At 43.8% G+C, this 27,521-nt stretch overlaps 2 protein-coding genes across 3 annotated transcripts in view; both read right to left on the minus strand.

Moving 5' to 3' along the window:
* The window catches only part of GFPT1 (glutamine--fructose-6-phosphate transaminase 1), a 52,095-nt gene that overhangs the window by 18,132 nt on the left and 6,442 nt on the right, over positions 1 to 27,521 (minus strand). The window contains exons 2-11 of one of the 2 annotated variants that reach the window (XM_014609787.3): positions 16,933 to 17,040; positions 15,917 to 16,024; positions 12,081 to 12,206; positions 8,860 to 8,918; positions 8,158 to 8,292; positions 6,853 to 6,914; positions 5,607 to 5,686; positions 4,755 to 4,808; positions 1,716 to 1,821; positions 297 to 460 (exon numbers count right to left, since the gene is read on the minus strand). In XM_014609787.3, coding sequence (XP_014465273.1) covers positions 297 to 460; positions 1,716 to 1,821; positions 4,755 to 4,808; positions 5,607 to 5,686; positions 6,853 to 6,914; positions 8,158 to 8,292; positions 8,860 to 8,918; positions 12,081 to 12,206; positions 15,917 to 16,024; positions 16,933 to 17,040 — 1,002 coding nt within the window. The remainder of the gene's footprint in view (positions 1 to 296; positions 461 to 1,715; positions 1,822 to 4,754; positions 4,809 to 5,606; positions 5,687 to 6,852; positions 6,915 to 8,157; positions 8,293 to 8,859; positions 8,919 to 12,080; positions 12,207 to 15,916; positions 16,025 to 16,932; positions 17,041 to 27,521) is intronic. The other variant, XM_014609789.3, reaches the window with a different exon arrangement.
* On the minus strand, positions 17,064 to 19,111 carry LOC132251361 (heparan-sulfate 6-O-sulfotransferase 2-like). Its single transcript, XM_059730587.1, is given in 2 exon segments — positions 17,064 to 18,738; positions 18,741 to 19,111. Coding segments are annotated over 2 exon segments (1,215 nt in total). The 5' UTR covers positions 19,066 to 19,111; the 3' UTR covers positions 17,064 to 17,848.

The following is a 27,521-nucleotide window of genomic DNA, read 5'->3' on the forward strand; positions in this document are numbered from 1 at the left end:
ACATGAGAGCAAAGCAGAAAACATGCTTATTGCTGTAAGGGCCAGAAATGAAGAGCCTATCACCCCTATATGGAACTGCATATTTGGGAAGGTGCGGTAAGCAAGTGTTTCCACTGATGGAGGTGAGATGCCCAATGTGACATTTTGTTTTTTTAGGGCACAGTCTGAGAAGCAAGATATGCTGCTGAACAGGAGACAGACCCCTCAACCCGACAAATTACGTCACTAAGCTACTGGTGCCAGCTGACAGGGAACAGTCTCCTACTGAGCATGGAGGAAGGATCAAAAGACTTTACCCTTCATGATCTGCTGAAGTTCCATCTGCAGAGTCTGAACGGCCCGGCCAGGATGATCACCCGCCGTGCGTTTGATCCGATGGATAGAAAGACGACCGTCCACCACAGCTGCTACGTCGTCATCTTCAAGGAAAATCACTCTGTTGGTATGTTCAATAACTGCACTGTAACAAGAACACACCATGTGCCATAGGTCACCGACTGCTTCACCGAGGAAAAAACAGTTACAGCTGAGTTTGCAATCAACCGAGCAACTCCTGTATTCAATAAAGTTACTCATTTCATTGGAATTTCTTGAAAAAATAGAAACGGTGCAAGGAACATTTCCACACTGACAACAAAACAAGATTTCATCCCCTTGTCTCATCATTAATTTATGGTCTCCCTTTAAGACCACTCTGTGCATATCTTAGACAAAGGATATTATGCTGCAGTCTGGTCTAAGTATTAAGAGGTAAAGAGTGGGACTTAGGAGACCGGAGTTCAATTCCTGGCTCTGGGGCCTCCCGAGAGATCCTGGGCAAGTCATTTCCCTTCCCTTTGCCATCTCTAAGAGGAAATCAAATCAGAGAGGCATGATGAAAGGTATGATGAGTTGGATATTTATTGCTATGGGATTGTATATCCAGAATCAATTAACTTGGGGTATTTCAACGCTAGGAAAATATGGAGTTTTTTAACCAACAGCATTTTAAACCTGATTCTGCCCATAGTTTCAACGGTGAAAGCCACATTTAGATGCCTCACTCTGACCCTGGCCAAGTCACTTACTCTCTTCTTGTAAAAATGGGATGAACATGCAGGGACACTGTAAACCTAAATGTTCAATGCACTTCAAAATTCTCAGATGAAAGGAGCTGCAAATCACCTCTGGTCACATTTACCTAAAACCTACTTCTGTTTGTTAACATGTAGAAGGCTGAAATTTCATTAGGGATACTGCAGAGGTATTTTTTAATCACTACACTTCCCCACTCCTTGGGATTAAAAATGTGAGACCCCACAGACAATGCTGAGAACTGCTCATGAACAGAAACTCCTGGAGAGCTGCACGACCCTCCTGATCATTTCTGTGTCTGTTGACTTTCGGTCAGCACTCTCACAAGCTTCACATTACTCAACTCTGGAATCATCAACAGATATTCTTCACTGAAAATAAGGCCATTCTAGTAATGCAAGAAAGTCTTTAGCAGAAAGTGTGATTCCACCTATCTTTACCCCTGCTTCCCTCCCACCACCACCAAAAAATGAGAACACAATTCAGCACCCAGCACGTGAAAATTATTATTTGTAAATCTTTTGAAAGCCGTTTCACAGGCCTACTGAGCAACTATTCCTAACGCAACACCTGGATCTCAGTTTACCTGCCAGGATGCTAAACTGAAATAGCATCACTTTTACTATGCTAAAGGATCTCACCTAGCATCAGAGGCAAAGTAATATTCCACAGCTTTCTCTTCCACAGGGAAAAGACAGGTGGTACTGTCAATACGAGATAGGTTGCAGCTTCCCTTCTTGTCTTTACCTGCAAAGTATGAAGCATTCTGCATCACATATCCATAAAATAGAGAACACGCACTGCAACGTCAGCCTTAACCAAAGTTCCCAAGTCACAGTATCAGCATGAAGCATTATTTAGACACTTTGCATTTTGGTTTAATGTCAGGCAGTTATGGTCAATTTAACACTGAAAGCAGGTTTTGCAAAAAGAGGCTCATGTTCTCCTTTTCCAAGTCATGTATTGTTTGTTCATGTTCCCGTGTCCTTTCTCAGTTTGTTTGCATGGCATTTAAAGCTTTCTGAATTAATGCTGTGCTTGACATTAAACATGCCACTGAAATGCAAAATTATAGAAAATGTCAATGAAGACACTAACTAAAAAGAGTCTCTTCACAGTTCTGCTTTGGGAAGCAACTCTCACTGCCTTCTGAGCTCTTTCACACTTTGTGGGGCCCAGTATTTTTCTAGGCAACTAGGTTGAGTTAACACCACTGCTCATAAAAATTCTCCTGCTCAAATTCTTTCCTTCGTTATACCTGTATAATCATCCTGTTGACGCTCAACAGGTGCAGCCAAGAGCAAAATCTCTTTCACAGTCTATTTGCTGATCGCAGTTTATAAACTGAGGCAATAGACCACAGGAGTAATTGCTCTGCGCCCTTCAGGACTGGCCAGGCTACTGATAATTTTGCCCTCACTTATACTGCTGGCAAGCTTCGTTAAGACTGAACACCTCAGAAGAACTTATTTAGGTGGATCAAAAGAAGCATGAGCTTGACTAAGCAGTGAGAGGCACATTATTTCGCATTCACAGAACGTTGCGATTCTACGATTTCTTCAGGGATAATCTAAGTTTTTCAAGAAGTCTAAAATTCCATTCAAATGTTCTCAAAAGTTTTTCAACCTTTTTTTTTTAAACCTTAGGAAGGACTATTAAACTGTAAAATAAATCTCCAAGACCAATGCCTGATATCCATTGTTTAATATTTAACTTGGTCAAAAGTATTAATGTAATGCATATGACAACTCTACCTTGGCAGAGGAATGATTTGATAGACTGTCTAAGCAAAACTCTTTAAAAAGAAGGGAAATGTTATGAAAATTAGAATTTGAAAGTTTTCATCTTTCTTTTTTTGATACACCAGGAACTTGTTCTATGGGCCCGGCTGTATTCTTGTGGTAAAAAAGGAGACATTGTTTTTATGAAGAGAATATGTATTCCACTGATCTGATTCATTACAACAACTAGCATTTTGCATGCATGCTGCCATCTGTGACTTTGGAGTTTTTCCCAAAAATCAGGACAAAAAAAAAATATTGCGTTCATGTTGATACTGATGAAAAATAAGGAAGCTCTACTAGACCAAGAGTTCAGAGCTCTTCATTTCATTTACCACATTACCAAAGAACACAATCAGAGCAGGCAGAGGGTTAGTGATCCCAATGAAAACACCCATGTTAAATTCCAGCATGCAGATTCTTTTCCCCCCAGGTACAACACTGACTGCATAATCTTTAGTAAGTGGCATTTGCTTTCCACGAACCAAATCAACGAACGCTACACTATCAGCACAATGTTTCATGGTCACCTGTAACTACAGGGTGCGCCTGCGTGCAAGAGAGCACTTGTATAAGCGTGTCTCAACTCATACGCTTGAAGCAAGCTTAAGAGCACAGTCATGCCATTGTGTTAAATAAATAAAATCCATTCCACTCAGTAGTGTGGCGAGTGGTGCACGAAAGGTCCTAGAGAACATTTTCAAAAAACTAAAGACAGGTGCATATGGCAGAGGATCCATGATAAGGATTACAGATTCCTATTTACCAAAATCTAAAATCAACTCAGCAGTTTTTCCTATTCAGCACAAAGAGTGAAGATATGGATAATTAAGAAATAAAAATGCAAACACACAAGTACTTCCAGAACACACTAAGGCAAGGTTGCTGACTGTATCCTGATACCAGAGCACGCTGGTTTAGCATTTTTAAGTAGCTACTGCTGTACTAAACAGTACTGGGCTCTGCAGAAAATGAGATCTTTCTGTGCTTGTGTGAGTGAGGCTACATCTCGAATTGCTGGGAGTGGTGTTTCAGAGACAACCAAAGTGGCATATGTTACCTGGTGTTATGGCTTTGCTTAAAACCTCGTTCCATTATATGTTTCTTAGGGATAACACGAAACCTTATTGTAAACTAACAGAAGAGTAGCACTTCATGCTGAGGCTGTCAGCAAACATTATGAGGCATGAAATACTTTTAAATCTGAGTAAGTCAGCCACTTTGACTTTACTGCTTTTACTAAAATGATCTTATTTGTACAAGTACAAGGATGGGAGGCAACAAAATCACCTACTCCTTTAAGAGTCAAGATCACTAGCTGGTCCACAGTTAACCTCCACAGCTTCAAAACCCACTAGTTCCACAAGATTGTCATGTTATTCAATACTGAGGTCACGCCATACTCCAGGGCTGCGCACATCCCAGTATGACGTAGCTACTGCAAGCTAAGGGCATATGACCAAATGTAAAGCCACCTTCCTTTCCTCCCCTTAATGGGGAAAGTATATTGTATTTCTAGATATGAAGTATACTGTACTGTCCTAGATAATAAGACAAACCTTGTGTTGTTAGCAGCTGGAAATGACTGTTCTTAGTGGAAATGGCCTCTTTATGTGCGTAGGACCCATAGCAGAATCTGGTTCTAGATGATCCAATTAAGGTGCTCTAAGTGTTGTATGTGCATTCAGCATCATTGCATACTCAGAACTGGGAGAAAACGGGAGGCTTTATTATTTGTTGCATTTTCTATGAAGAAATACTGATCCTCCTGTTTGTTTTATGGTGCTACACGGAAAGCAATAACCACGTATTAAAGAATCAATGCTGATTTCCCGTATTTACAATTCCTCCTTTAGGGAGCAAGAGGTTGTGTGTTAAAGGTATGTCTCTGATAGGCACCTTCCTCCTTTTTTATGGATATTCCATCAAAAGAATGATCCATAGATTGCACAGCTGAAAGTGTAATTGGAAAGAAAAATAACTTCAGACAACTGGTGAAAATAGTCAATATTACAGTGTAACAGTGTGCAACAAAAGAGAACCAGTCAGTTAGCTAATGTAAAGCAAGGAATCAGAGACAGAAGATCCATTATCAATTCAGTCTGTATATTGATCTGACGCACAATCTTAAGGGAAAAATGCTGTCAGTCGTGACAGAATTGGAAATAAGGTCTGTTGCTGTGCTCTCACATTCCTGTCACTGCGATACCCACGGGACTGATCCAATACCCTCACTAAGTCTCTGGAAGTTGTTTCACTGACTTTAGCAAGTGCCGGGTCAGACTCTGCCAGCACGAGGATAAGACAAAGGATCTAGTTATTTGGGCGTAAACCCCAGTTCTCACATTTAAAAAAGTGTGTGACTGTCAATCCGTGGGCATGCTGATAACGCTGTATAATATAAAATTATTATGAATAGATTACCTGCAAATGCACATCATCAAACCTTTGATCACAATCAAAAGAGATTTCTGCTAACACAATTTCTCATCTTCCCAACAGGGCACAGTAAAGTCAACTGAGGGATACAACACAGCATGTGGTTAAGCGAAAAATCTCTCCCTTGCTGCATTTCCTCCTTTTGAATGCATAGCTTGTAGTTCAACGGTTCTTCCTCTCTGATAAGTTAACATAAACCTGGAGTTGCTTCCCTTATGTCAATGAGCTCACTCTGGATTTTGGCCAAGGTAAATGAGATCTGAAACATGCCCTTGTTCCCGGGTGGTAAGAGGACCCGGCAGCTGTATTTACCTGTTCTGTACAGTATGGGAATGTGGTCGGTGGAGAGCTTGTGTTCACTTCGCACTCCAATCAGCAGGGGGCTTCCTCGTCTGTGAACAAACCATCAGGATGAAGCTGGATGCACTGTCACTTGCAGCGCAAACACCTTAAATCTACACGGATTTATTTCTTTGGTCTAACACCCAAACTAAGAGAAAGCAAACTGAATTAGTCTCTCTCTAAGTAAGCCATTAGCCAACACCTGCCACTCTTCTGGCTACCAGTACAGAACAAGCGAGTACAAAAGGTCATTACTATTCTCTTTTAGGAACAGTCCAGACATACATTTTCACACTGGCATAAAAGGAGCAAGACCAGGAGGCATGGCAACCCTTACATTTATGACAAAATTAATGCAAAGGTGTTTAAAACAAAACCAAATAAAACGCCTCTGTAATTAAACTGATCGTGCGGGGGGGCGGGGGAGAGTGTCTTCTATTCATACGCATGTTATCTCCCACCATGTTGTACAAGTTCTGCATAAGGATAACATGCAAAATATCAAATTCTCTCTCAAACAAGCTGAGGAAGTCCATACCCAAACCTGGGAAAAAGTGCAGACCGTGTATTATCAAGGCACAATGTGAAAACTGAATGCTACAATTGGGCCAGACTCAGTGCGAGCATTGAAACAATACCCTGGTGGCCTGTACTTGGATGCTCAGGTTGGCATTTAGGAGGGTTATTCTCATTCCAATAAACCTGAGAACCAAGATGCCCCACCTTTATTAAACTAATAAAATTATTAGGAATTAAGAGAGGAGCCTTTCCAGTGCTTCAGGTCATTAATGATATTAAACTGCTTGCAACACACAACTCCTATTCCCCACCTACATACCCATTTTCTTTCCAAAGCCCACCTCAGTAGGCTGCCCAGTGGGACAGCCACTGCAGCACATCTTGACAATCAATAGATGGGAGCTATTTCAGATTGGGTATAACCCAGCATAAATGAAACATGGATAATGAATCTGGCCGTTAAGGACTTTTCAAAAGGTCTTCGGCAGGTGTTAGACTGGCATGAAGAGGTGAGGAGAGAAATGAATATGGATTCTTATACGGTACAAATACAGCATCTTCCATTTTCACCAAAAGGGGAAGACTGACAACTAGGTGCGGAGCATAAACACTCTTACCTATATAAAATGAGGGAACAGTAATTCAATTGGAAACACCAACTACTGAGAGAGAGAGAGTTTATTGTAGCAATATTTACCTGGTGCCCACTGCTTGACCAGGATAATGGACACTTTTGAACACCAGGGCAAAAGCACCTTCCTGGGAAGGAGAGAGACAAATATGAGCTATTGTACCATTCTGAATAATGCTTGTAGCATGATTCCCCAAATGCTGGCACACAGGCTGCACCCATACACGTGTGCTAACAAACAAGTCTTTTGACACGCACAGCAGATTGTTGCCCGACACACAATGCAGGAGTCGCTGCTGATTCAGGTGCCCGTTGCTGAAACACAGTCCCCGAGTTGGCACGTTAGCTTGCTTCTCAACCAGTCATTCTCAAAAACACACAAACAAAAAATCCTTACAAGGGAACGCCCTCCACCGCTTAGCAGAGGACTGGTACAGAAGCTCTCGGGCTCTGAAGCCACAGTTTCAGCAAAGCAGTTGACAAGTCATTGCTTTGCTTGACCAGCCTCTGTCCAGCTGTCATTCAAGGGAACACACAGCATCCCCACCAAGAGCTGCAGGGAAGGGTCTATATTACATTGTCTTCTACTTCCAGGATTATTCAAATTATTTGCCTCCAGAAAAAGTTTGGAGCAGGAGGAAGCAAACAAGAGGCCCTGTTTCTATGCCCATAAGATGCATAATCGTAAGTCAAAGACTCAGAAATTAAGGCCAAGAAGCTAGTCCCTAAACAAGGCTTTTCAAGGATATTCCCACACAGGGCAAACATCTGCCCCACTACTAGAGTTGCATACCCAGCCAGCTTCAGACCCAGACTTAGGAAATGGCTTAAGCAAAAGTTGAATTGTATTTATGTCCTACTTGCACCCGCCTTAACCAAGGTCTTGGACTGTGACTCACTGAGGAAACCTGCATAATAAAGAGTATACATAGCTGCTGTATACTTCTGCTCTTCCTACAACCCACGCCTGACCTATCGAACCAGCTGCTGCTAAGTATTACCGTGGCCAAGAGTTGGGCAACATTAAGTGTTTACATGAATCATATCCACAAGCTACATTAGACAGGATGGAAATATAAGGAATATAAATGCTTGTGCTTCAGGCCAAGAGGTAAACACCAATTGTTTGAAATTAGAAAGAAATGTCTCTTGAAAACAGAACAGGCTGGCCATAAATTTTCCATCGTGAGATTTCTTGCACTACTCGTTGAAGAGTGCAGAACAAAGACAAAAGTCCATAAAGCAGAAGGCACAAAGCAGACTGGCCGCTGTCCGATTCAGTACCGTTAGGCTTGCTGTTCTTATTTTGAAATGTTTTAACACGCTTCTTAAATTTTCAAGTTTATTTTTTTTTAATACTCAGTATATTACCAGTTGCTGGATCACTCTCTCCACCAGTGTTGTGAAGCTGATGTCATCGCTTTCACGGTTGTCATACATGTACTTTACAAGCTTGGCAATGCTTTCTGTGTCAGTCTCAGATTCAAAATCATACCCTTTGCTTTCCTGGAAGTGAAACAAAACAAGCACCATGTTAATGATTGGGATAACTGTATTGCCAAGAAACCGCCTTAGCTACATACCAGAACCCTATTGTGCTATGTGCTGCACGCAAAAGAAATATTCTTCATCCCAAAGATATTACAATCTAACTGGATAATAGGAGACAGACAGACACAAAAGGACTGACAGGGAAATACAAGAAAACAAATACAGTGGTCCCAGGAGGCTTCACAGAAAAGAAGATTTCCAGGGAGGTATTTGGAGGAGGAAAAGGAAGTAGTTTTGTGCAACTCCCTCAAACATTAGAGGCACCATCAAAGAAAACAAAGAGATGGGTGTTCAAGAATTAAACAAGTAGGAAATTGCCACTGGCAGGCCTGGTCCCAGCAGCAATTAGGTCTTGAGCTGCATAAACCTGTTAATATGCACCATTAGCTTCAATGGCTCTCATCCTACAGAAGCAAGACTTTCACCACCTCATTCAAGGACCTGGAAGTCCAACAAGCTCACCAGTACAAGTGCCATTGCCCCTTTATCTCAGAACTAACACACAGGGTTAGTTTTACTTACCAAAAATTTTCTCAGGTCTTTGTAGTTGGTTATGATGCCATTGTGGATAACGATGAACTCTAGAAAACAGAGATAAGACCAATGGTCAGTCGCAAGGCACGCTGGAGTGTTAAAAATGCAGCATGTCAAAGTTACTTCAGCAAGCCTACTTCCACAGAATCATACAACCACCGTAACAGAAGGGCTCCTATACCATGCTGCAGCTGCTGTGCACAGAACACTGATTCAGTGGACTGAAGGCAATACTTTCCATTACCATGCAAGATACTTGAGTTTTATCCCATATTATGACCCCTGCTCTGGGTCAAACAGTTGAATCAAACACCACACCTGAAATGAATACATATACAGAGTGGCTTGCTCAGGGCCCAGAATAAAACCTAACAGTCTTTATCCCGTCCTGTGCCCTGTTCACTGGAGCTGTTGCCATTCCATCGAATAACCCTTTACAAGCAAAAAATTACAAATAAAGCTCCCCCATATGTGTATTTATTTAAAAGCCAACTATTTGCTTTTTAAAGCTTTGTATTTAACGTACTTCGCATTTAATGAAATGCAAGCACCAATTCCCTCAGCAATGTCCTTCTAGTATCATTTCGTCAGTCAGCGTGTGCGTAATCGCCGAGCCACACAATAGCATCCTCAGTGGCCACGTGCACATCCTGTAGTCCACTACTGAACTTAGTGGGCAGTCATCCACAGTGTGACATGGTATGTGTTTTGCCACACTAGTCTGGATTGTCATGAAGACCCCAATGGTGGTGGCTGGCTGCACATAAATCTTGGCCTGTCCAGAACCTATTCAGCAAGACTCACTGAGGGCACGGCAGGTTGAAGCCAGGTGGGCAGATCTGTGATAAGGAACTTGTTTGGTGGCAGTGTTGTGTCCAATATCATTTTGTGTCCAATACAAAAGGGAGGGTTTCCTGATGTAAAAGAACAGAATCTGGGCCATCCTACACGTGTAGCATTTTCTCAGATGATTGTGCGTGTTGATGACATTTCCCCCTGGAGGACGTTGCTACGTTTAGTAGTCACCATTTTTCAAGTCAACTGTCCTATTTTTTTTCTTTTCCAAACAGTTTGATTCTAATTGTTTGAAGGAAAAAAGTTTCCCCCAAAAAAGTACATTGAGCAAATATATTTAATCCATATTCATAACAACATCATGTCTAGCAGCAATCTAAACAATGCAAAGAACATCCTCATTTACAGGGATTATTATTTTATTCCAGGTCTTCATTTAACAATATGTAATTAGATGGTTATAACCATTCCACTTGAAACCTTCACAAACTGGTTGAGTATGTGTCCTGTACATCCAAATATTGCCTTGAATGAAGTTAATCACAACGGAGAATGGACTTGTGCTTAACCCGCAGAATGGGAAACAAAAGACTCGGGTTCTACTTCTGGTACGGCTGTGCAAAGCTTCGGTCCCCAATTCGATTCGGCGGCTGAATCTCCAAACCCAAATTAAAATCAGGAGACCCTTTAATCAGGAGTTCCAATTGAATGGGAACTCTCTGAATCGATTCAGAGAGATTTGGAAAGATTCAGCGATTCGGACAGACACGGCTTTAACTGTTTTTTCTATCTACCTCAAAATAGCAGGCGGCTGGGGAATGCTGCGATGGAACATGCCACAGAAGGGTGGGGGGCTCAAAGCACTCCTGGTCCATTTCTGAGTCCACTGGGGAGTGCACAGGCCCCCCCCCCCCATATCCCCTCCCTCGGCTCAGTGACTGGTGCCTCCCGGGTCTGGGGAGGGACCCAGGGTCCCCTTGTAGCTGATCGCAGAACAAGGAGGGCATGGGGGCCCCCCCCCCCAAACAGACCCAGAAGTGGACCAGAAGTACTTTGAGCCCCCCATGCTTCTGTGGGACGCTCCATGCGCCCCAGCATCACAGCAGTCATGAGCTGCACCTGGTACCCTGAGGTATGTAAAAAAAAACATTTAAAGCTGTGTCTATGGCTGAATCGCTGATTCTCCAAATCGGCATCGAATCTTCAGATTAAGATTCAGCTGAATCGAATCAGAGACAGTAATCCAAATCAAATCAGTCCCTGATTCGAACAGAATCCAAATTGAATAGGGCCCATTTTGCACGTCCCTAATTTCTGGCTCTACCAGAGACACCAGGGAGCATCTTTTCATCTCTTCGGGCCTCATTTCGCTTTGTCTGTAAAGGGGAACGCTAATAATTATATGGGTGGCACAAAGGTAAATTAGCATCCATCAAGTACTCAAGGCTCCCTTGGGTGGAGCCATAACAGTCCATTTATTATATGCAAGAGATCTAGCTGCCTGCTGTAGTCCTACTGATGAAGTGGCACACAGATTAAATAAAGGTAAGCTGCCTTCTACCCAGCAAAACAAAAACTCCACTCTTGCCAAAAGAGAATACATTAAACATGTTTTCATTCTAATGTCTCGTGTGAAAGAGTGGTTGGGAACATTCCCGTATATTCCATTTAAGTGTAGGCATTCTTATTCCATATCCCCTTCCCATGAGTGGGCAAAAGCCCCTACGTAGCAGCAGCATTCACTCATTAAGTAAGTCTGCCTGTTACTGCAATTAATTAATAACATATCCTATTGCTGCTTGCACTGAAGTCAGTGGCCAAACTCCCACTGACTACAGAAGGAGGCTTGCAATAAAATAACTATGTATACACCTGCTTCCAAACAAATGTCATTCTGCTGTTCAAGAAGCAATTGGTATTATTATACCACAGGAATTTTAATATGAACCCCCAGGACTTGTGTATAAAGTACACATACACTTTTTATACACTTGTTTCATCTGAACGGGGGCACAGAAGGGAATAGGTGAGGATTTATTCACCAAGGCGCCCTCGGGGGTTACAAGAAACAATGGCCACAAGCTAGCAGAGAGCAGATTTAGACTGGACATTAGGAAGAACTTCTTCACAGTTCGAGTGGCCAAGGTCTGGAACGGGCTCCCAAGGGAGGTGGTGCTCTCCCCTACCCTGGGGGTCTTCAAGAGGAGGTTAGACGAGTATCTAGCTGGGGTCATCTAGACCCAGCACTCTTTCCTGCCTATGCAGGGGGTCGGACTCGATGATCTATTGAGGTCCCTTCCGACCCTAACATCTATGAATCTATGAAAAACAGTATTCGTCACTCAGAAGTCAACAGCCATTACTCCTCCTCCTCACAAAAACAAAACGCTTCCTTGTGCAGAACAAGATCTTACCGTTGTTCTTATCCGAGCGCTGTGGGTGACTATTAGTGGGGTTAGGCTCACCATGGGTGGCCCATCGGGTATGTGCAATTCCAAGATGTACATCAAATTCAATATCCAGATCCATGTCCTGTTGCTCTGCAGACAAAGAACAAGAGGGTTATATCATGGCCTGCGCCAACTGTCACTGAAATCAACATGGGAGTTGGATCGGGCTTGCAGAGCATAAAACGGGCAATGCTACAGGTTACGCGGAGACTGAAATATTGAAATGAAAATATAATCAGCAAATTACTAGCATACCTACATCAGGCACGTAGAGTTACTGGCAGTGACTTTAAGCCAAGCAATAAAAATCTTGATTTAAAAAAAGCTTGAAGATCTTCCCACGTATGATTCTCAGCCTCATTCTGCAAAGCCTTACCCACACGTGGCTTTACTTTACTGCATAGTTCCAGAATCTGTCTCATACTTCATAAACTGGAAATCCATAATGCTTCCAGATACTGACTGTAAGCAAATACTACATACAACAGTGTTTATTGATCTGAATTATGCCAAAAACAAGTTTATGGGCAAATCTCAGAAGATGAAACAGATCAAATATATAATCAAACTACTGATTTTTCACCTAGATGGACAGATCTTATTCAAGAATTCTTTTGCAAGAAAAGAGTGGAAACCAATAAACTGAAACAAAAAATTTCTGAACTACACAGCAATGAGCAGAATGACTCGGTATACTTTCCATTCACTGAAAGATCCTGTGACAGGCCTATAGAGGAGTGGTTCTCAATCTTTTTTGACCCAAGGCACCCCACAATAAATTCGAGGTACCCATCGACAGACTCACCACCTACTGGTAAGTATCAGCTCTTAGTTGTCACGCTTTCTTTATACTACAGAAAGGTAATAGAGCTGATAAAGATGACAACAGGTCAGGATGTTTTGAACACTAGGGAGTCCTATTACAAAACTCTGGGTTTATCTTATGAATCGGGTTTGTGGGAACACTGTGTGGTACCCTGGAGCACCCTTGAAAGTTATCCAGGGTGCCCCAGAAATGCTACAGAGAACTTTAACTGCAGGTCTCCATGAAAAACCCCTCTCTATCCCTCAGACCCCATTCCAACTGACCATATTATTTCCATTGTTGCATACGTACCTAGGAAAATATCACTTGAAACCATCTGAGGGGTCATTTTGAAACTCTTACTTGTGAAACGGTTCCAGCATTTCTATTCTTAAATGGAAAAAAATGACCTCTGGCATAACATCCATTTATATTTTCCACGTATGAATGGCTAGCCCGTAATCGCTCACGCTCTTGAAAAATTCTCTCAAACTGACCTAGTTTATTTCAGAGCTACGAAGTATCAAAAGTGGTCAGAATGACCAGCAGTATCTAGTGAGCCTATAATGTATAGAATTAATTGTCTCTGGATAGAAATCCAGCCTTCCGTTAGATTGTCTTCTCTTTCTCCCGCAACAGATTTTTAGAAAGCACAGTAAGATTTTCAGCAGACAAGGTTCCTTGGGTGAATTGGATATCTTTTATTAGACCAACTCAAATGGTTGGAGAATAGTTATTAAGCAAGCTTTCGGGTTCAAAAACCCTTCGTCAGGCTAAGGAAGTTTCAGCAGTTGGTGTGTGCTCTTCCTGGATTTTCTTTAGTAGGCAATTAACACACCGCTTTTTAATTATTTAAGCCTTGCCACATATTAGGAATGTAAATATTGTTTTAAAAAGTATCCGTTTAACCTCCTCTAATTATATTGGTTAAATGGTTAACCAATAACATAGCAACCCAGACACAGGCAATGCTGGGAGCTTCTCCCTGGGCCCTTTGAGTGTGGGGAAAAGGTGGCAAGCCCTGCCAGACAACACAGCTCAGGTGAAGCTCTGTGCTGGGAAGGAGGGAGTACCTGTGAATGAGCAGCTAACTACTTAACTCAGGGGCGGGCAATTATTTTGGGCAGAGGGCCCCTTACTGAGTTTTGGCAAGCCATCGAGGGCCGCATGACAGGCAGCCCAGCGCAGATTAATATTAATTTTCTAAATTTTTTTAGGAGCCATGCAGGCCGGATAGAATGGCCTGGTGAGCCGTATCCAGCCCCTGGGCTGCATTTTGCCCACCCCTGGCTTAACTGAAGAGGTTTCTTTAACCTCATAGGCAATGGATATTAGACCCCTCGCTTCTCCTCTCCTCCATCCCTCCTGCCTGCCATGCCTTGCCCTGCCTGCCCCAGCCTTTCCTCTCGCTAACAATAACTGGCAAGCTAACTGGTTATCATTGGGCTTATCGGTTAAACAATTAATCGTTTAACCTTTCACATCCCTACTCCATATTGCACTTTTACATTTATTCAGTCCTCTTGTTTTATCTGACTTAGGGATAGAGCCCCTTGTCCTTTTGGGATAAATAAAATCAAGTTTATATTCATAATGGTAAACTTACATAATAAAGCAATTGAATATGCTTATCTTTTGTTTTAAATATACAGCTGCGGGAGGCTATATAACGTAATCACAAGTTACCAGCACTTGAAAAATCATGATTTTAACTAAAATCAGACAGCCCTGAGTTAAAAAGATACCTTCAGGCTCATTCCGAACTCATGCCATGACTATTTATAGTTTCATTTCCTGCACAGATTTAACTAATTTAAAGTCTGAATCTAGGTCACAATGAGTTAGAAATAGCAGCAGAGGCCCTCACTTTATATGCCTTCTCATCAATTTGACACAGAGTCTCACTTACAAGTACACTTTTATTTTCCCTTCACCAGGTCCTTTGCCTGTCTACTGCATCTATTCAATGGCTGAATAGGGGTTCAGGCTGTAAAATGCACGAGTTGGTCAGGAAGTCAAAAAACAATTGTTAAATGTCTTGGCAGTTTCTTCCTTAAGTTCAGTTCCAAATTTCTGATAGTCCTCTATCCTAGTGAAAATGTTATTTTTTTCTGCTTGGAGGATACAGTTAATTCCCTGAAATTTTTCTAAATGTTATTCTTCAGTTTGTGTCACTGAGAACTTAACACAAATTCGCCTCTCTCTTTTATGCCTCACTTCAGCAACCATTTTTACCTGTGCTTTGCGCTTGATCTGTAATATCACTGGGACTATTTCTTGCATGTGCTTTATCACTTGAATGTGGAACTTAAATGTTCTATAAATTCCCACTTTAAAAAAGAGCCACAACACCGTGAAGAATTCAATATAAATAGGTCTGGCCATTTCAGACTGCATGGGCATTTACCAGGACCATCCATTTCAAGTTTTCAACTCCCTCGTGCTAGAAAAATTCCTAATCAACATTTGCAGTTACATATTCCACTGTTAAAGACCTTTGTCTTCTATGTAAAGATAGTACCTGGTTATTCTGAGTATAGTTACATAGCAGAGCAAGGCCAAATCAAGCGACTGCTGGAAAAAAACAGACCAAATCATAAAAGACCACCTGCAATCTGCTTCTTACCATTTCACTAGGATACATCTCCCCCAGGTTAACAGATAAGAAGAGCTTGTGTCCCCTAAGGCACTGTGTTTCCCAACCACTGTGCCATCAGAAATGAACAGCTGCACCACAGAGTTTTGCCATGGCAATGAGCTACAATAGGTCTGAGGATGGGGAATGCCTTCACAGGTGTGCCGTGGAAAAACGTTATTATTGTAAGTGTGCCTTGGGTTGGGAAACACTGCCCTAAGGATACATACATTATACTGAAATGCACAGAATGTAGTAATTATGTATATATAAATGATTGCAGTTTGGCTATTTGACATGCAAAAGTAGTTGGGATTTCTCTGGAGACGGAAGAAGCTACAAAAGAGGAGTAATACATACTGTGTACTTCTTCATCCAGTGCCTTCACTTTCCCTTTTTGCTTGATGAGTTGGATTTTGCAGGCATTGGCCTCCCAGTCTTTGTCATTTCCTCCATCAATTCCCACACCTAACAGCCACCGCAAAATAAACCGTAAATCACCAAAATGTATTTTGTCCTGTCTGTGTTTTAGATTCAAGCAAAGTGAGGGACAGATGGTCTATGGTGCTATTTTCACCCCCCACACCTTCGAAAATAAAGATGCAGAGCCCCTTCAGATTATCTTCTTATTTTGAAGGAAATTATCAGATGAAAGGAACCAAGGATACTGTCTTATACATCTGTAATTACTACTCAGAGGCCCCTGACACATTGTGGCTCCACTGAAATTTAAAACTGGCCGCTTGGGTTTTTACTTTCCCCAAAAAGAGGGAAGTGTAAAGCAGGTTTATTTGTGACCTCTGTGTTCAACGCATCTGTCAGTAAAACCGATACAAAATGACAAGAAACAAAATAACGTCTTCAGGAGGGACTTGGAAAAGCTTGAGACAGTCCAGAGGAGAGCCATTTGTGTAATCCAAGGCCTGAAGGGCAGGCTGTTCAAGGAGAGGCTGAGGGACTTGGGACTTCTCAGTCTGGAGAAGAGAAAGCTCAGGGGGGATTTGGTGGCTGCCTACAATTACATAAGAGGGGTACATCAGGCCCCGGGAGAACACCTGTTCACCAGAGCTCCCCAAGGGATAACAAGGTCTAATGGCCATAAACTCCAGGAAGGCCGATTTAGACTAGACATAAGAAAAAAGTTCTTTATGGTGCGAGTGTCCAGGGTCTGGGACTCCCCCCCACCCGAGGTGGTGCAAGCACCTACTTTGGACTCTTTCAAAAAAACCATGCGGATGTTTTTCTTGCTGGGGTCGCATGATCCCAGATGACTTCCTGCCTGTGGCAGGGGACTGGACTCAATGATCTCACGAGGTCACTTCCAGCCCCTAATGCCTATGAAATCTATGAGATCTTGGTTCCTTGCAGTGACCCACCTGCGGAGTCATAACCTCGGTACTCCAGGCGCTGAAGCCCTTTGATAAGAGTTTCCAGGATCTCCCGTCTTGTCCGGGGAACATGGTAGTTCAGGTAAGCAAAGATGCCTGTAGAGAGAAGAAAACTCTACTGAATATATTGCCCTGAAAAAATCTGGAAATAGTGTCTGTAGCAACTGGCATTCAACCGAGAAAAGTGTGGCTTTTTAAACAGGAGATAAACGAAGCTTAAAACTCTTAAACAGCAGTAGGTAGAAAAAGTTTAAAATGTTAAATATTTATATAGCTAGACAAATTCCTTCTATCTTTTTTAAAAGCCAATATGATACACAAAACTAGCTTCTAGACCTTGACTGTCCCCTTCGTCGGCTCGTACGTCGGCAAGTATCAATCACAAAGCAGTTGGCGGCCTTCGAAAAGACACGAAAGTAAAAACCAACCGAACCAAACAAAACCCCCCAACCAACCGAACAAAAAACAAAACCCAGAAGAGCGAAGATTTGGCGCATCTAGTTTATTCTAAGTATGCGTTAAATGCTCTTTATAGTAGGAAGTCAGCTTGCTTCCAAGACAGACGTGAACAGTGCATCATCCACATTTCCCAATATCCTGTTGTCACTAATTTAAGGGTGTTTTTGTTTTCCGTATAAGCGTCCAAGCAACCGTTTCCGGCGAGCCTGCTTGGCTTTTGTACTTCATAAATAATCCGACAAACCTAAAAAGGACAATTGAATGACACATTAAGATTAAGTTTTCCACATACAGTACAACATTGAATGCAAAGGCAACTGCAAAGGCAACATTTTAACCTCTTTTGCTTCAAATAGTTAAAAAGCATAATTTGTTTGGACTACTTTGTCTCCTAGGATTGCTGCGGGGTGTCTCCCCCTAGTCTGCTAAAAAGGTTTTGGCCCCATTACCGCCAATGCTCTACGTTTCCTATGTAATCAGTAGTGGAAGTATTATCGCTCTGTTCCTTGTTGTGCGCTTGCTTCGCCTTGAGGATCTTGCGTTGCTCCTGGCGCTTCCGCCTGGCTTCCTGGTGCTCTTTCTGTCTCATGTACTGATACCGCTGCAAGAAAAGGTCTTTTGCATAATCGTACAACTCCATGTCTAAAAAATTGAGGGCCTCGATGCGTTTCTGAGTCTGCTCGTCTATCTCCACGCTGAAGGCCCTTGTGCTATTGTACTGTGTGAATGGCGAGATGAAATTCATGTTAAAAGTTTTCTCAAACAGATACTGAGTCTTCCTCTGAAACTCCGTGAGGCCGAAGAAAGCCATTCGTTTCAGGTTCTCCTTCGCACTGTCTAGCAGGACCTTGTTTCTCTGCTCCTCCGGCATGACGGACAAGTTGTAACACCCAACCAGGCTGAGGTCAGACAGCATGCGGACCTGCCGATTGTTGGCTAGATTGTACGGGCAATCCATAAATTCCTTCAGGGAACAACCGGACCAGTCGTCCCCGGTGTAGCAACTGGGCAACTCTTCGGTCGTCGGGGATCTTCCATCACATACGTACAGGGACGCCTTCCACGTGGCTCCTCTCTGGACGTGTCTCCATTCGCTCAGGTATCGGGACACGGGGTCCCGCAGGATGGTGATGTAGTAAAAGTTCCGGCTGGGGCGCAGGCGGAGCTCCTTCTTGCTGTCCACCACGGCGGGCACGCAGTTGGTGAGCTCGGTCCAGTCGGCGTGCAGCCCGCAGCTCCAGCCGGTGGAGAAGCGCGAGAAGAGCCAGGTCTCCCGCTTGCCGGGCCGCAGGCAGGTGCACTTCTTCTGCCCGGCGCGGCACTCGCAGGGCTGTCCAGCTGGATGTTGTGCACCAGGTGCCGGCCGAAGGTGGTGCCGCCCGTCTTCTGGATGTCCAGGAACACGATGAGGTCGTCGCCCTTGATGTTGAAGTCCACGCGCCGCAGCAGCTCGGCCTCCGAGAAGTTGAACTTGGCGGCGAAGCGCGCGGGGCTCTCGTCCTCGGCGCCGTACGGGTCCGCGGGCGCGGCGGCGGCGGCGCGGAAGGGGCGCAGGCGGAGCAGCTGGCACTCGCTGCCCGGGCACACGTACTGCAGCACGATCACGGCGAAGAGGAAGAGCATCACCAGCGCCAGCAGCAGCTTGTTGCAGCGCTCCTCCATCTTCGGGCACCGCCGCCCCCGGGCGATCACAGCCCGTGGGCGGCGGCGGTGCCTGAAGATGCAGAGTCACTTGGTGCAGAGTCACTTGGAAGAACTGGATGCCTTTAAGTCGGCAGGCCCGGATGGGCTCCATCCCAGGGTGCTGAAGGCACTGGCCGACGTCATTGCAGAGCCACTGGCGGGAATATTCGAATGCTCGTGGCGCACAGGCCAAGTCCCGGAGGACTGGAAAAGGGCTAACGTGGTCCCCATTTTCAAAAAGGGGAGGAAGGAGGACCCGGGCAACTATAGGCCGGTCAGTCTCACCTCCATCCTTGGTAAAGTATTTGAAAAAATTATCAAGGCTCACATTTGTGAGAGCCCGGCAGGACAAATTATGCTGAGGGGAAACCAGCATGGGTTTGTGGCGGGCAGATCGTGCCTGACCAACCTAGTCTCTTTCTATGACCAGGTTACGAAACGCCTGGACACAGGAGGAGGGGTGGATGTCGTATACCTGGACTTCAGGAAGGCCTTCGATACGGTATCCCACCCCATACTGGTGAACAAATTAAGAGGCTGTGATGTGGATGACTGCACAGTCCGGTGGGTGGCGAATTGGCTAGAGGGTCGCACCCAAAGAGTCGTGGTAGATGGGTCGGTCTCGACCTGGAAGGGTGTGGGCAGTGGGGTCCCGCAGGGTTCGGTCCTTGGACCGATACTCTTTAATGTCTTCATCAGCGACTTGGACGTGGGAGTCAAATGTACTCTGTCCAAGTTTGCAGATGACACAAAGCTATGGGGAGAAGTGGACACGCCGGAGGGCAGGGAACAGCTGCAGGCAGACCTGGATAGGCTGGACAAGTGGGCAGAAAACAACAGGATGCAGTTCAACAAGGAGAAATGCAAAGTGCTGCACCTAGGGAGGAAAAATGTCCAGCACACCTACAGCCTAGGGAATGACCTGCTGGGTGGCACGGAGGTGGAAAGGGATCTTGGAGTCCTAGTGGACTCCAAGATGAACATGAGCCGGCAGTGTGACGAAGCCATCAGAAAAGCCAATGGCACTTTATCGTGCATCAGCAGATGCATGACGTATAGGTCCAGGGAGGTGATACTTCCCCTCTATCGGGCGCTGGTCAGACCGCAGTTGGAGTACTGCGTGCAATTCTGGGCGCCACACTTCAAGAAGGATGCGGATAACCTGGAGAGGGTACAGCGAAGGGCAACTCGTATGGTCAAGGGCCTGCAGACCAAGCCCTACGAGGAGAGACTAGAGAAACTGGACCTTTTCAGCCTCCGCAAGAGAAGGTTGAGAGGCGACCTTGTGGCTGCCTATAAGTTCATCACGGGGGCACAGAAGGGAATTGGTGAGGATTTATTCACCAAGGCACCCCCGGGGGTTACAAGAAACAATGGCCACAAGCTAGCAGAGAGCAGATTCAGACTGGACATTAGGAAGAACTTCTGCACAGTTCGAGTGGCCAAGGTCTGGAACGGGCTCCCAAGGGAGGTGGTGCTCTCCCCTACCCTGGGGGTCTTCAAGAGGAGGTTAGACGAGTATCTAGCTGGGGTAATTTAGACCCAGCACTCTTTCCTGCTTATGCAGGGGGTCGGACTTGATGATCTATTGAGGTCCCTTCCGACCCTAACATCTATGAATCTATGAATCTATGAATATTGAGTTTATTTTCATGACAAAGTATCATGCAAAAGAAGGTTGTGCTGGATTTCCATTTCTTACAGTGTACGCTGCCAGCCACCTGCAGACAAACACCATTGCATCCTCCTCTTCTCACCACCTAGTCCAATTTCTAAGTGAACAGATCCTGCTTACGCCTCAGAAACCAAAACGAAACCCCTCATTCTCCTAGTAACTTCGCAGTGTTAAAACCAGTGGAACCAAGTAGGGAACCCATGGCTCGAAATTCTGTAAGTGCCAGAGACAGTTTTCCCAAGACCTGCCCATGGACTGCAGAACCTGGAGCCATTAAAGATCAGGGGCACCGTGAGACATGCCATTTTAATCACAAGGCCCCGATTCTGGAAAATTATGGGAGCATTTATCTTGGGCGCTATCCAGAAGAGGGATGGTTTTGCGTGAACTGGCATCTAAATACACCGCGCACTTTTTCAACAGAGTTTCTTTGTCAATTGATTCTTCACATAGATGCATATGCATATGACAACAATTAGACCAACTTAAATAGTTGGAGAACAATTTTTAAGCAAGCTTTCGGGTTCAAAAACCCTTCGTCAGGCTAAGGAAGTGTCAGCAGTTGGTGTGCGCTCTTCCTGGATGGAATGAAAATTAAAAAAGCCAGCGGCTGGGCTGGTGTGTCTGCCTATGTCCTTACACCGACACGGCTACAACCTACACCCCTGAACTCTATAATGGAAATTTCTGCATCTTGTTCACTCTGCTACTATCATAAAGTAGCACTGGAAGGATGCAGGACAATACTGATGTGAATGTGAAAAATATTAGTACTGGAAAATACATCTCAGCCTATCCTAACACTGATTTTTTTTATTTAAATCAGGTTTCTTTTATTTAATTGTACTTTTTAAGATGTTTTTAAAAAAATAAACCCAAAAACCTATATAAAGATCATTTTAATTCAAGACATGTTAAAGGTCAAAAGATATTATCATGGAATAGGGATTATACCTTCTAATTATGTACTGTTTAAGACAATACATTTGTGTAACCTTTTCAGAAAAGTTTTATAAATAGGTCACAACAGGCCATAGACTACATTAGGGGCCCAATCTTACGGGGTTCCCAGGGGCTCCTGTATAGATTATGTAAAGATTAAAGAAAACCAGCCTACGCAATGGGACTCAGTGTTCAGCCCAGAAGATCCTATTAAGCTTCTGTGATGCTTAGGGTCAGTTCTCCAAATGTGGATTTGTGCCTCCAGAGATAACATCCTTGTTAACAACAGTGTATGGAGATGAGATATAACAGACCTAAACGAATATACAGGGTTGTTGGGGGTATAGTAGATCCGGGCAAGGAGGAGGTAGGTATCTGGAGAGAAACGCAAGGAGGGAGGGGCAGTAGAAACCAAAGAGAAACTTTTTGAGCACAATATTCCAGAAGCCTTGAGGAATACATTTATGAATACAACCTCTCCATGGATTTGAGATGTAGTGAGGGAATGGTACGGTAGAAGCAAAAACCATTCCAAACTATTCTATCACGGCAGCAAGCTTGCCAGGCCATAGAAGAGAGAAGAAATCAAATACGAGAAAAAATCTAGAAGAAAGTGAAGAAAGCCCCAAACTAATAACATATGGCTGCAGTGCTCATTTGATGTGCTCCTAATACAGCATAGCAAAAACAAGCCCCCAATATCTATGATTAATCTAGTGAATTGGAGATAGTTCACCTCCCAATGACTTCACAAGTATCTGTTTCAATTAGCTTTGTTATAATTCAGTTTTCTGCTGCATTTGCAAAACTAATCTGAAAACATATCAAAATAAATCACTGCTTTAAAATGTATAGTGCGGCCTTCTAAAAATGAAACCTACATCTATCTCTGACTTGTGAATTATATATTAAGGGTATATCAAACAACAAGAATGTACTTTTTGTAGAAAACAATTAAATTGAAGCTTCCTGACTGGTGATTTACATAGATTTGATTTCAATCAAATCCCCTGCTAAACACACCTTGTAGGAAAAATAAGCATTGGCCAATCTCAAAGCACAAGTTTACAAATTTAACCCTATACATGCAAGTTTCCAGAGTTACTATTATTTGAGACACACTGAGAAGACCCAAAGACAGAGGCTCTGAAAATGAGTCTGATGCTAAGGTCACTTATAAACAGACATGCCCCATATCGCTGGTCACTTTGATAAAGAGGCTGACTGCAATACTTCTCCTTAACCTTACTCCTAGAAGTACTCTTTGCATGAGTACAGACACCAGGTGTACCAGCACACACAAGAACTACAGGAATGTCTGTCAAATCATGTTCTCCAGTGGTGCAACTAGTATCATCTTAAGTAACTGAAAGCTTTCTGATTGTCTGAGTAATTTCATACTTAGAGCGGGTGCAGGAAATTCAGGCATTAGATACAGATTTTTGTTACAAAGCCTTCCAACTTTCACCGGGTACCCGGTAGCCTGAGTAGACAGCAAAGAAGATGCTGACTTGCATCTTGGTCATACCTAAACCGTGCTGACCTTCCCCAACCCTTTCATACAGACCTCATGACAAGTTCAGAGCTTTCCAGCCCCAAGCTAATGGCACGGAAGGGAAGCTTTGCCTTCTTTACTTGCACTCCCTCCTCTCCAAACCGAGCAGTGAACACGACAACAGAAATGGGATTGCTCTCTTTTCCCCTCTCTTTCTCTTCCAAAGAAAGCACCTTTTCCCTCCACTATGCCCTTAGTAGGAAAGAGAAGTCAGTGGAGGCAGGTTCTTCTTTCTCATACGATCCTTTCAAGCTGGGGGAGAAGAGAACTTCCCATTCATCCTGTAGGGTCCCCTGCAACTACCATGTCTGCGGCTACTCCGTTTCCAGAGTACAAAGGCGCAGTCAGTCTCTGCTGCTGCTATAGCTATTGTCAATAGAAGGCACCACCACACTCTGCGCATTGCCATCCCAACCAAGGGCGAGTGGAACGGACTCTCCTCCTCGAGCCTTCCAAGTCAAAACTACAGACAATACAGGAAATGTTTAAGTCACTGCCTGTCTCTGCTGCATCCCAAAGCTATTTCAGCATAACAAGCCCCTGTTTCTTTCCCCATCTCCTCCTCCAAAACCATCCCAACCTCTTTGGCAAGAACTGCAGTCTGCTATTACAGACAGACAGTTCGCTGTGTTTCCAAAAAACCGTGCATTCTTCAAGCATAAACCAGCCCTCCTGCCCAGAGCTGAACACACTCCAAGCAGGAATCATCTAGGCTGAAGGATTGCGTACTTCGGTGATAACCCCGCCTCTTAAAAACCTCTAAATGACTTCCAGTCTCACAATCTGAGCACGAAGCAGGCTGCTTTATTAGCAGGCAGCTGTAAAATCCTTTTTTTCCAGATTTGTTAGAAAGCCCCCAAACATAAATCCAAGAGGGTGTTCCTGTTATACATGGCAGTGACAAACTGAGCATAATGTAAACAAGGCAGCTGCACTGCAAATCTATTTAAAGGCATTTGGGGTTCAATCGTGTTCTTTCCACTTCATTCTGGCAATATCCCAGGAGCCATTTATCGTGCACAAGATCCAAGGCAAGCCTCCTTCAAAATACCTCATTAGTACTTGCATGTGTAATTAGGGAAACAAGAAGAGACTAGGTAATAAATGGGTAAGGGCTCAAAAAGCATGGAACTGACTTAGGAATTTCCATTTCCAAAAGTGACTTGAGCACCTGGGCATCCAATTACCAAATCACTTGTAAAGGCACTTCTACAAACATCGATATGGCACTAAAGTCCCTCACAGAAAGTAGCCTTCCCAATTCTGACCCAGCAAGTTACCTTTCTATTGACATGCACAGCAGCAAATTTCACTCGAGTCCTGCCCTCTGGGTGCCAGCAGTACCAGTGCCAGGGTACCAGTGAGCCCTTTGCTGTGTGCTCTAGACTGCTGAGCATTTGGCGGTTGCAGTGAGACACCTTTGAAAACATTTTTTCCAGCAGTATAAGATACACAAAGGCCCAATGAGTGGTGCACAAAGCAGGCCTTCTTCAATATTAGGACCGCCTCCGTACTTGGAGCCAAAGCACCGTAGCCAAGACCAAACTATAGACACCTTTTAGTCTGGGAAAAAGGAGGTGAAGAAGCTTTAACTTGCTCTGGAAGTCTATTAGCAGCTCTGCACCATTGAGCCATCTAAAAAAATCTAGTAGCAGCACCACCCCATGTAGCGGGGGCTTGTGAAAGAATTTCTTCCACAACTGGCAAAGCAGCTGTAGAGTCCTCTGCTTGCTGCTGCAGTGGGTAAAAGGAGCACAGCTGGCAGGCGGCTCCCTCCCTGGATTTTTCCTAAAGCTCAGTTCAGCAACATCTTGAACACACATTTTCCATTGTATCCAGGTTCTTGGAAGCTCAATTTGAGCACCTCGAATATACCTAATCTGCCGAAGCACTGTCTTTTAGAAAGCACTTCACATTGGGAGTCCCCAGGTCTTAACCATAGTTTCTAGTAGTGGTAACAATCACGCCTAAACAAACACAGATCTCTGAAAAGGCTCTAGAGGCTCCAGGGAGATCCTCTGACAGTACTACGGGCTCGCCTCTATCGCACGACATTGCTGCTATGCCTGAAATTTAAGAGAAAGGGTGCAGGGGCTGGTTAACCTTTAGTTTCAGCACAAGAAAAGACCAGACTCCTCACATGCTAAGACAACCATGTACGCTGGAAGTACCCTATGAGTTTGAGCAAAATTCTCTTCCTCCAGCATAGGTGAGAAGGAGAGGCAGACAATATCTACAGACAACCCTGCTGTAATGATGGCATGCAACCCCCCTGTAATCACACCTCCTTCCTTCTGTTGGGGCCAGTCTGCAGACCTACAAGGCTTCCTTCCATAGACTGCAGTTAGTGAACTCCTGGAAAGCTAGGTGTGTTCCTGTCCATTTCCAGCCCCTGTTATTGTTGCTGGGCAAATTCTAGTGTGCAGAAGGACAAATACAAGTGCTGGCAAATTCTCATCTAAAGCTAGAGAGAAATACTAAAGGCCACAAGATATGGAAGTGTGGACAACAGGAACTGAACAATTCAAGGAATAATGGCTCTTTTGACCTCCGAGTCTCTGTAGATCAAAAAAGTCTAGTCCAAACTGAGAGAAATCCAAGGTTCTGGTGGTTTTAGGGTCTCTGCCCACTTTCTAGTGGCCTTGCCACAAAGTCACCTGCAGCACTAATTTTATCAATAAACATGCCATGCACTGAACACTCCTAAAGTCTGCCTCTCTCACTTAAAAACGGTTCGCCTGAAATATGACTGGGACACACTGCTATCTATTATAGTCTCTTTGCTCTAAAGGTTGACAGAAAACTTCCATCTGAAAAGCTACTAGCCTGGGGCTGGTCTTGGGCTCTAAAACTTTACTTAAACCCCGCCCCAAAAACTCAAAACCTAAACCTAGCTTATACCAGGGCTACAATGAAGAAAGGTGGAGACAGAGCTAAAAATGTCACAAAAGGCAAAAAAGATTAAAAGGAGTATTAGCTCCTGACACCAGAAAATGCAAAGATTTTGAACAACTGTCAAGTAAAGGAAACGCAGCGATCACAACTGAATAAGGTAAAAATACCCAACGAGATGCTTCAAAAGGAACAACATGCGAAGGATGACAACAGAGACCCTATTAGGCAGCAAGTTTCTAAAACTAACCTAGGATCAAGGGAGTTTATGTATCAGAGGTGAAGTAGGACAAGCAGATTTCAGAATGCTTAGAGAAAAGAAGAAGAAAGGTAATGCAATAATAGTTTAGAAATAATAAACAGCATAAGAAGTCTGGTTATTATAAAAAGACAGTGACATTTCAGGTGAAATGTTCAGATTTAAATCTCCTTAGCAGCATTACTTAAGAAGACAGATTAAACACTGAACAGCTAAAGAACCCTTTCAGTTTCTGTTCAGTTTAAAGAATCTGTTCAGTTTACAGCATTTTTTTCCTGTTGATGCATGGATCAATAACAGATGAGTCTGTTTCACTATTTTGCATTACACTTCTTGTCCGTTGCACTTCTGGTTTTCATGCATTAGGACAAATTTGGGCTCAGCACACCACTGAGAAAACTTCAATCAACATCTGAACAAAAATCCAAACATGTTTGCATCTGATAGGGGTTTTTCCTGGTATTTTCTAAGATATTTAAGTGTTCTGCCTCTCTGTAAATATATATAGCTCTTACATGGAGTTTGCCCACCCTGGATGGTGACTTTGGCAGACGCACCACTGAAATGCTTCTGGTAGATCAGACCCCCCTATCTACAGCAAATCTTCTGTTTGCAGTTAAAGCTTTTTCCTTCTCCCTGCTTATCGGTAAGGAAGATTCTGCAGACCAGATCAGGCACTCAGCTACCTCTCATGCAATTAATAACACTTGTGTAAGGGAATATGACTGAACTAGAATCACTGAAGACACACGAAGTTATACGTTGATGTCTGTAAGAAAACTTGGTGTGCAGGTCCTTTGCTTTTGGTGACAATACATTCGATTAAAAGACTCCATTTGACTCTCAGAAACTAGGGTGAGGTAGTAGGCTGGCAGAAACAGAGACCAAGCCATGGGATCCCTTCATCCAACACCAAACTGCAACGTCACCTACCATATTATATGCGTGGCAGGTGTATAACAGACGCAGCAACTCCACTCCACCCTTCCTTCATATCCAAACTGCACTGCGATCGCAAATGCAATGGCTCACTAGCGGCACTCCCTTTCTCTGTACCAATAATGACCCTGTACTATTCAGGCAGAACAAGCAATAAGAATGGCACAGCTCTG

The sequence above is a fragment of the Alligator mississippiensis genome, chromosome 7 (genome assembly GCF_030867095.1).
Source record: "Alligator mississippiensis isolate rAllMis1 chromosome 7, rAllMis1, whole genome shotgun sequence".
NCBI classification, from domain to species: domain Eukaryota; kingdom Metazoa; phylum Chordata; order Crocodylia; family Alligatoridae; genus Alligator; species Alligator mississippiensis.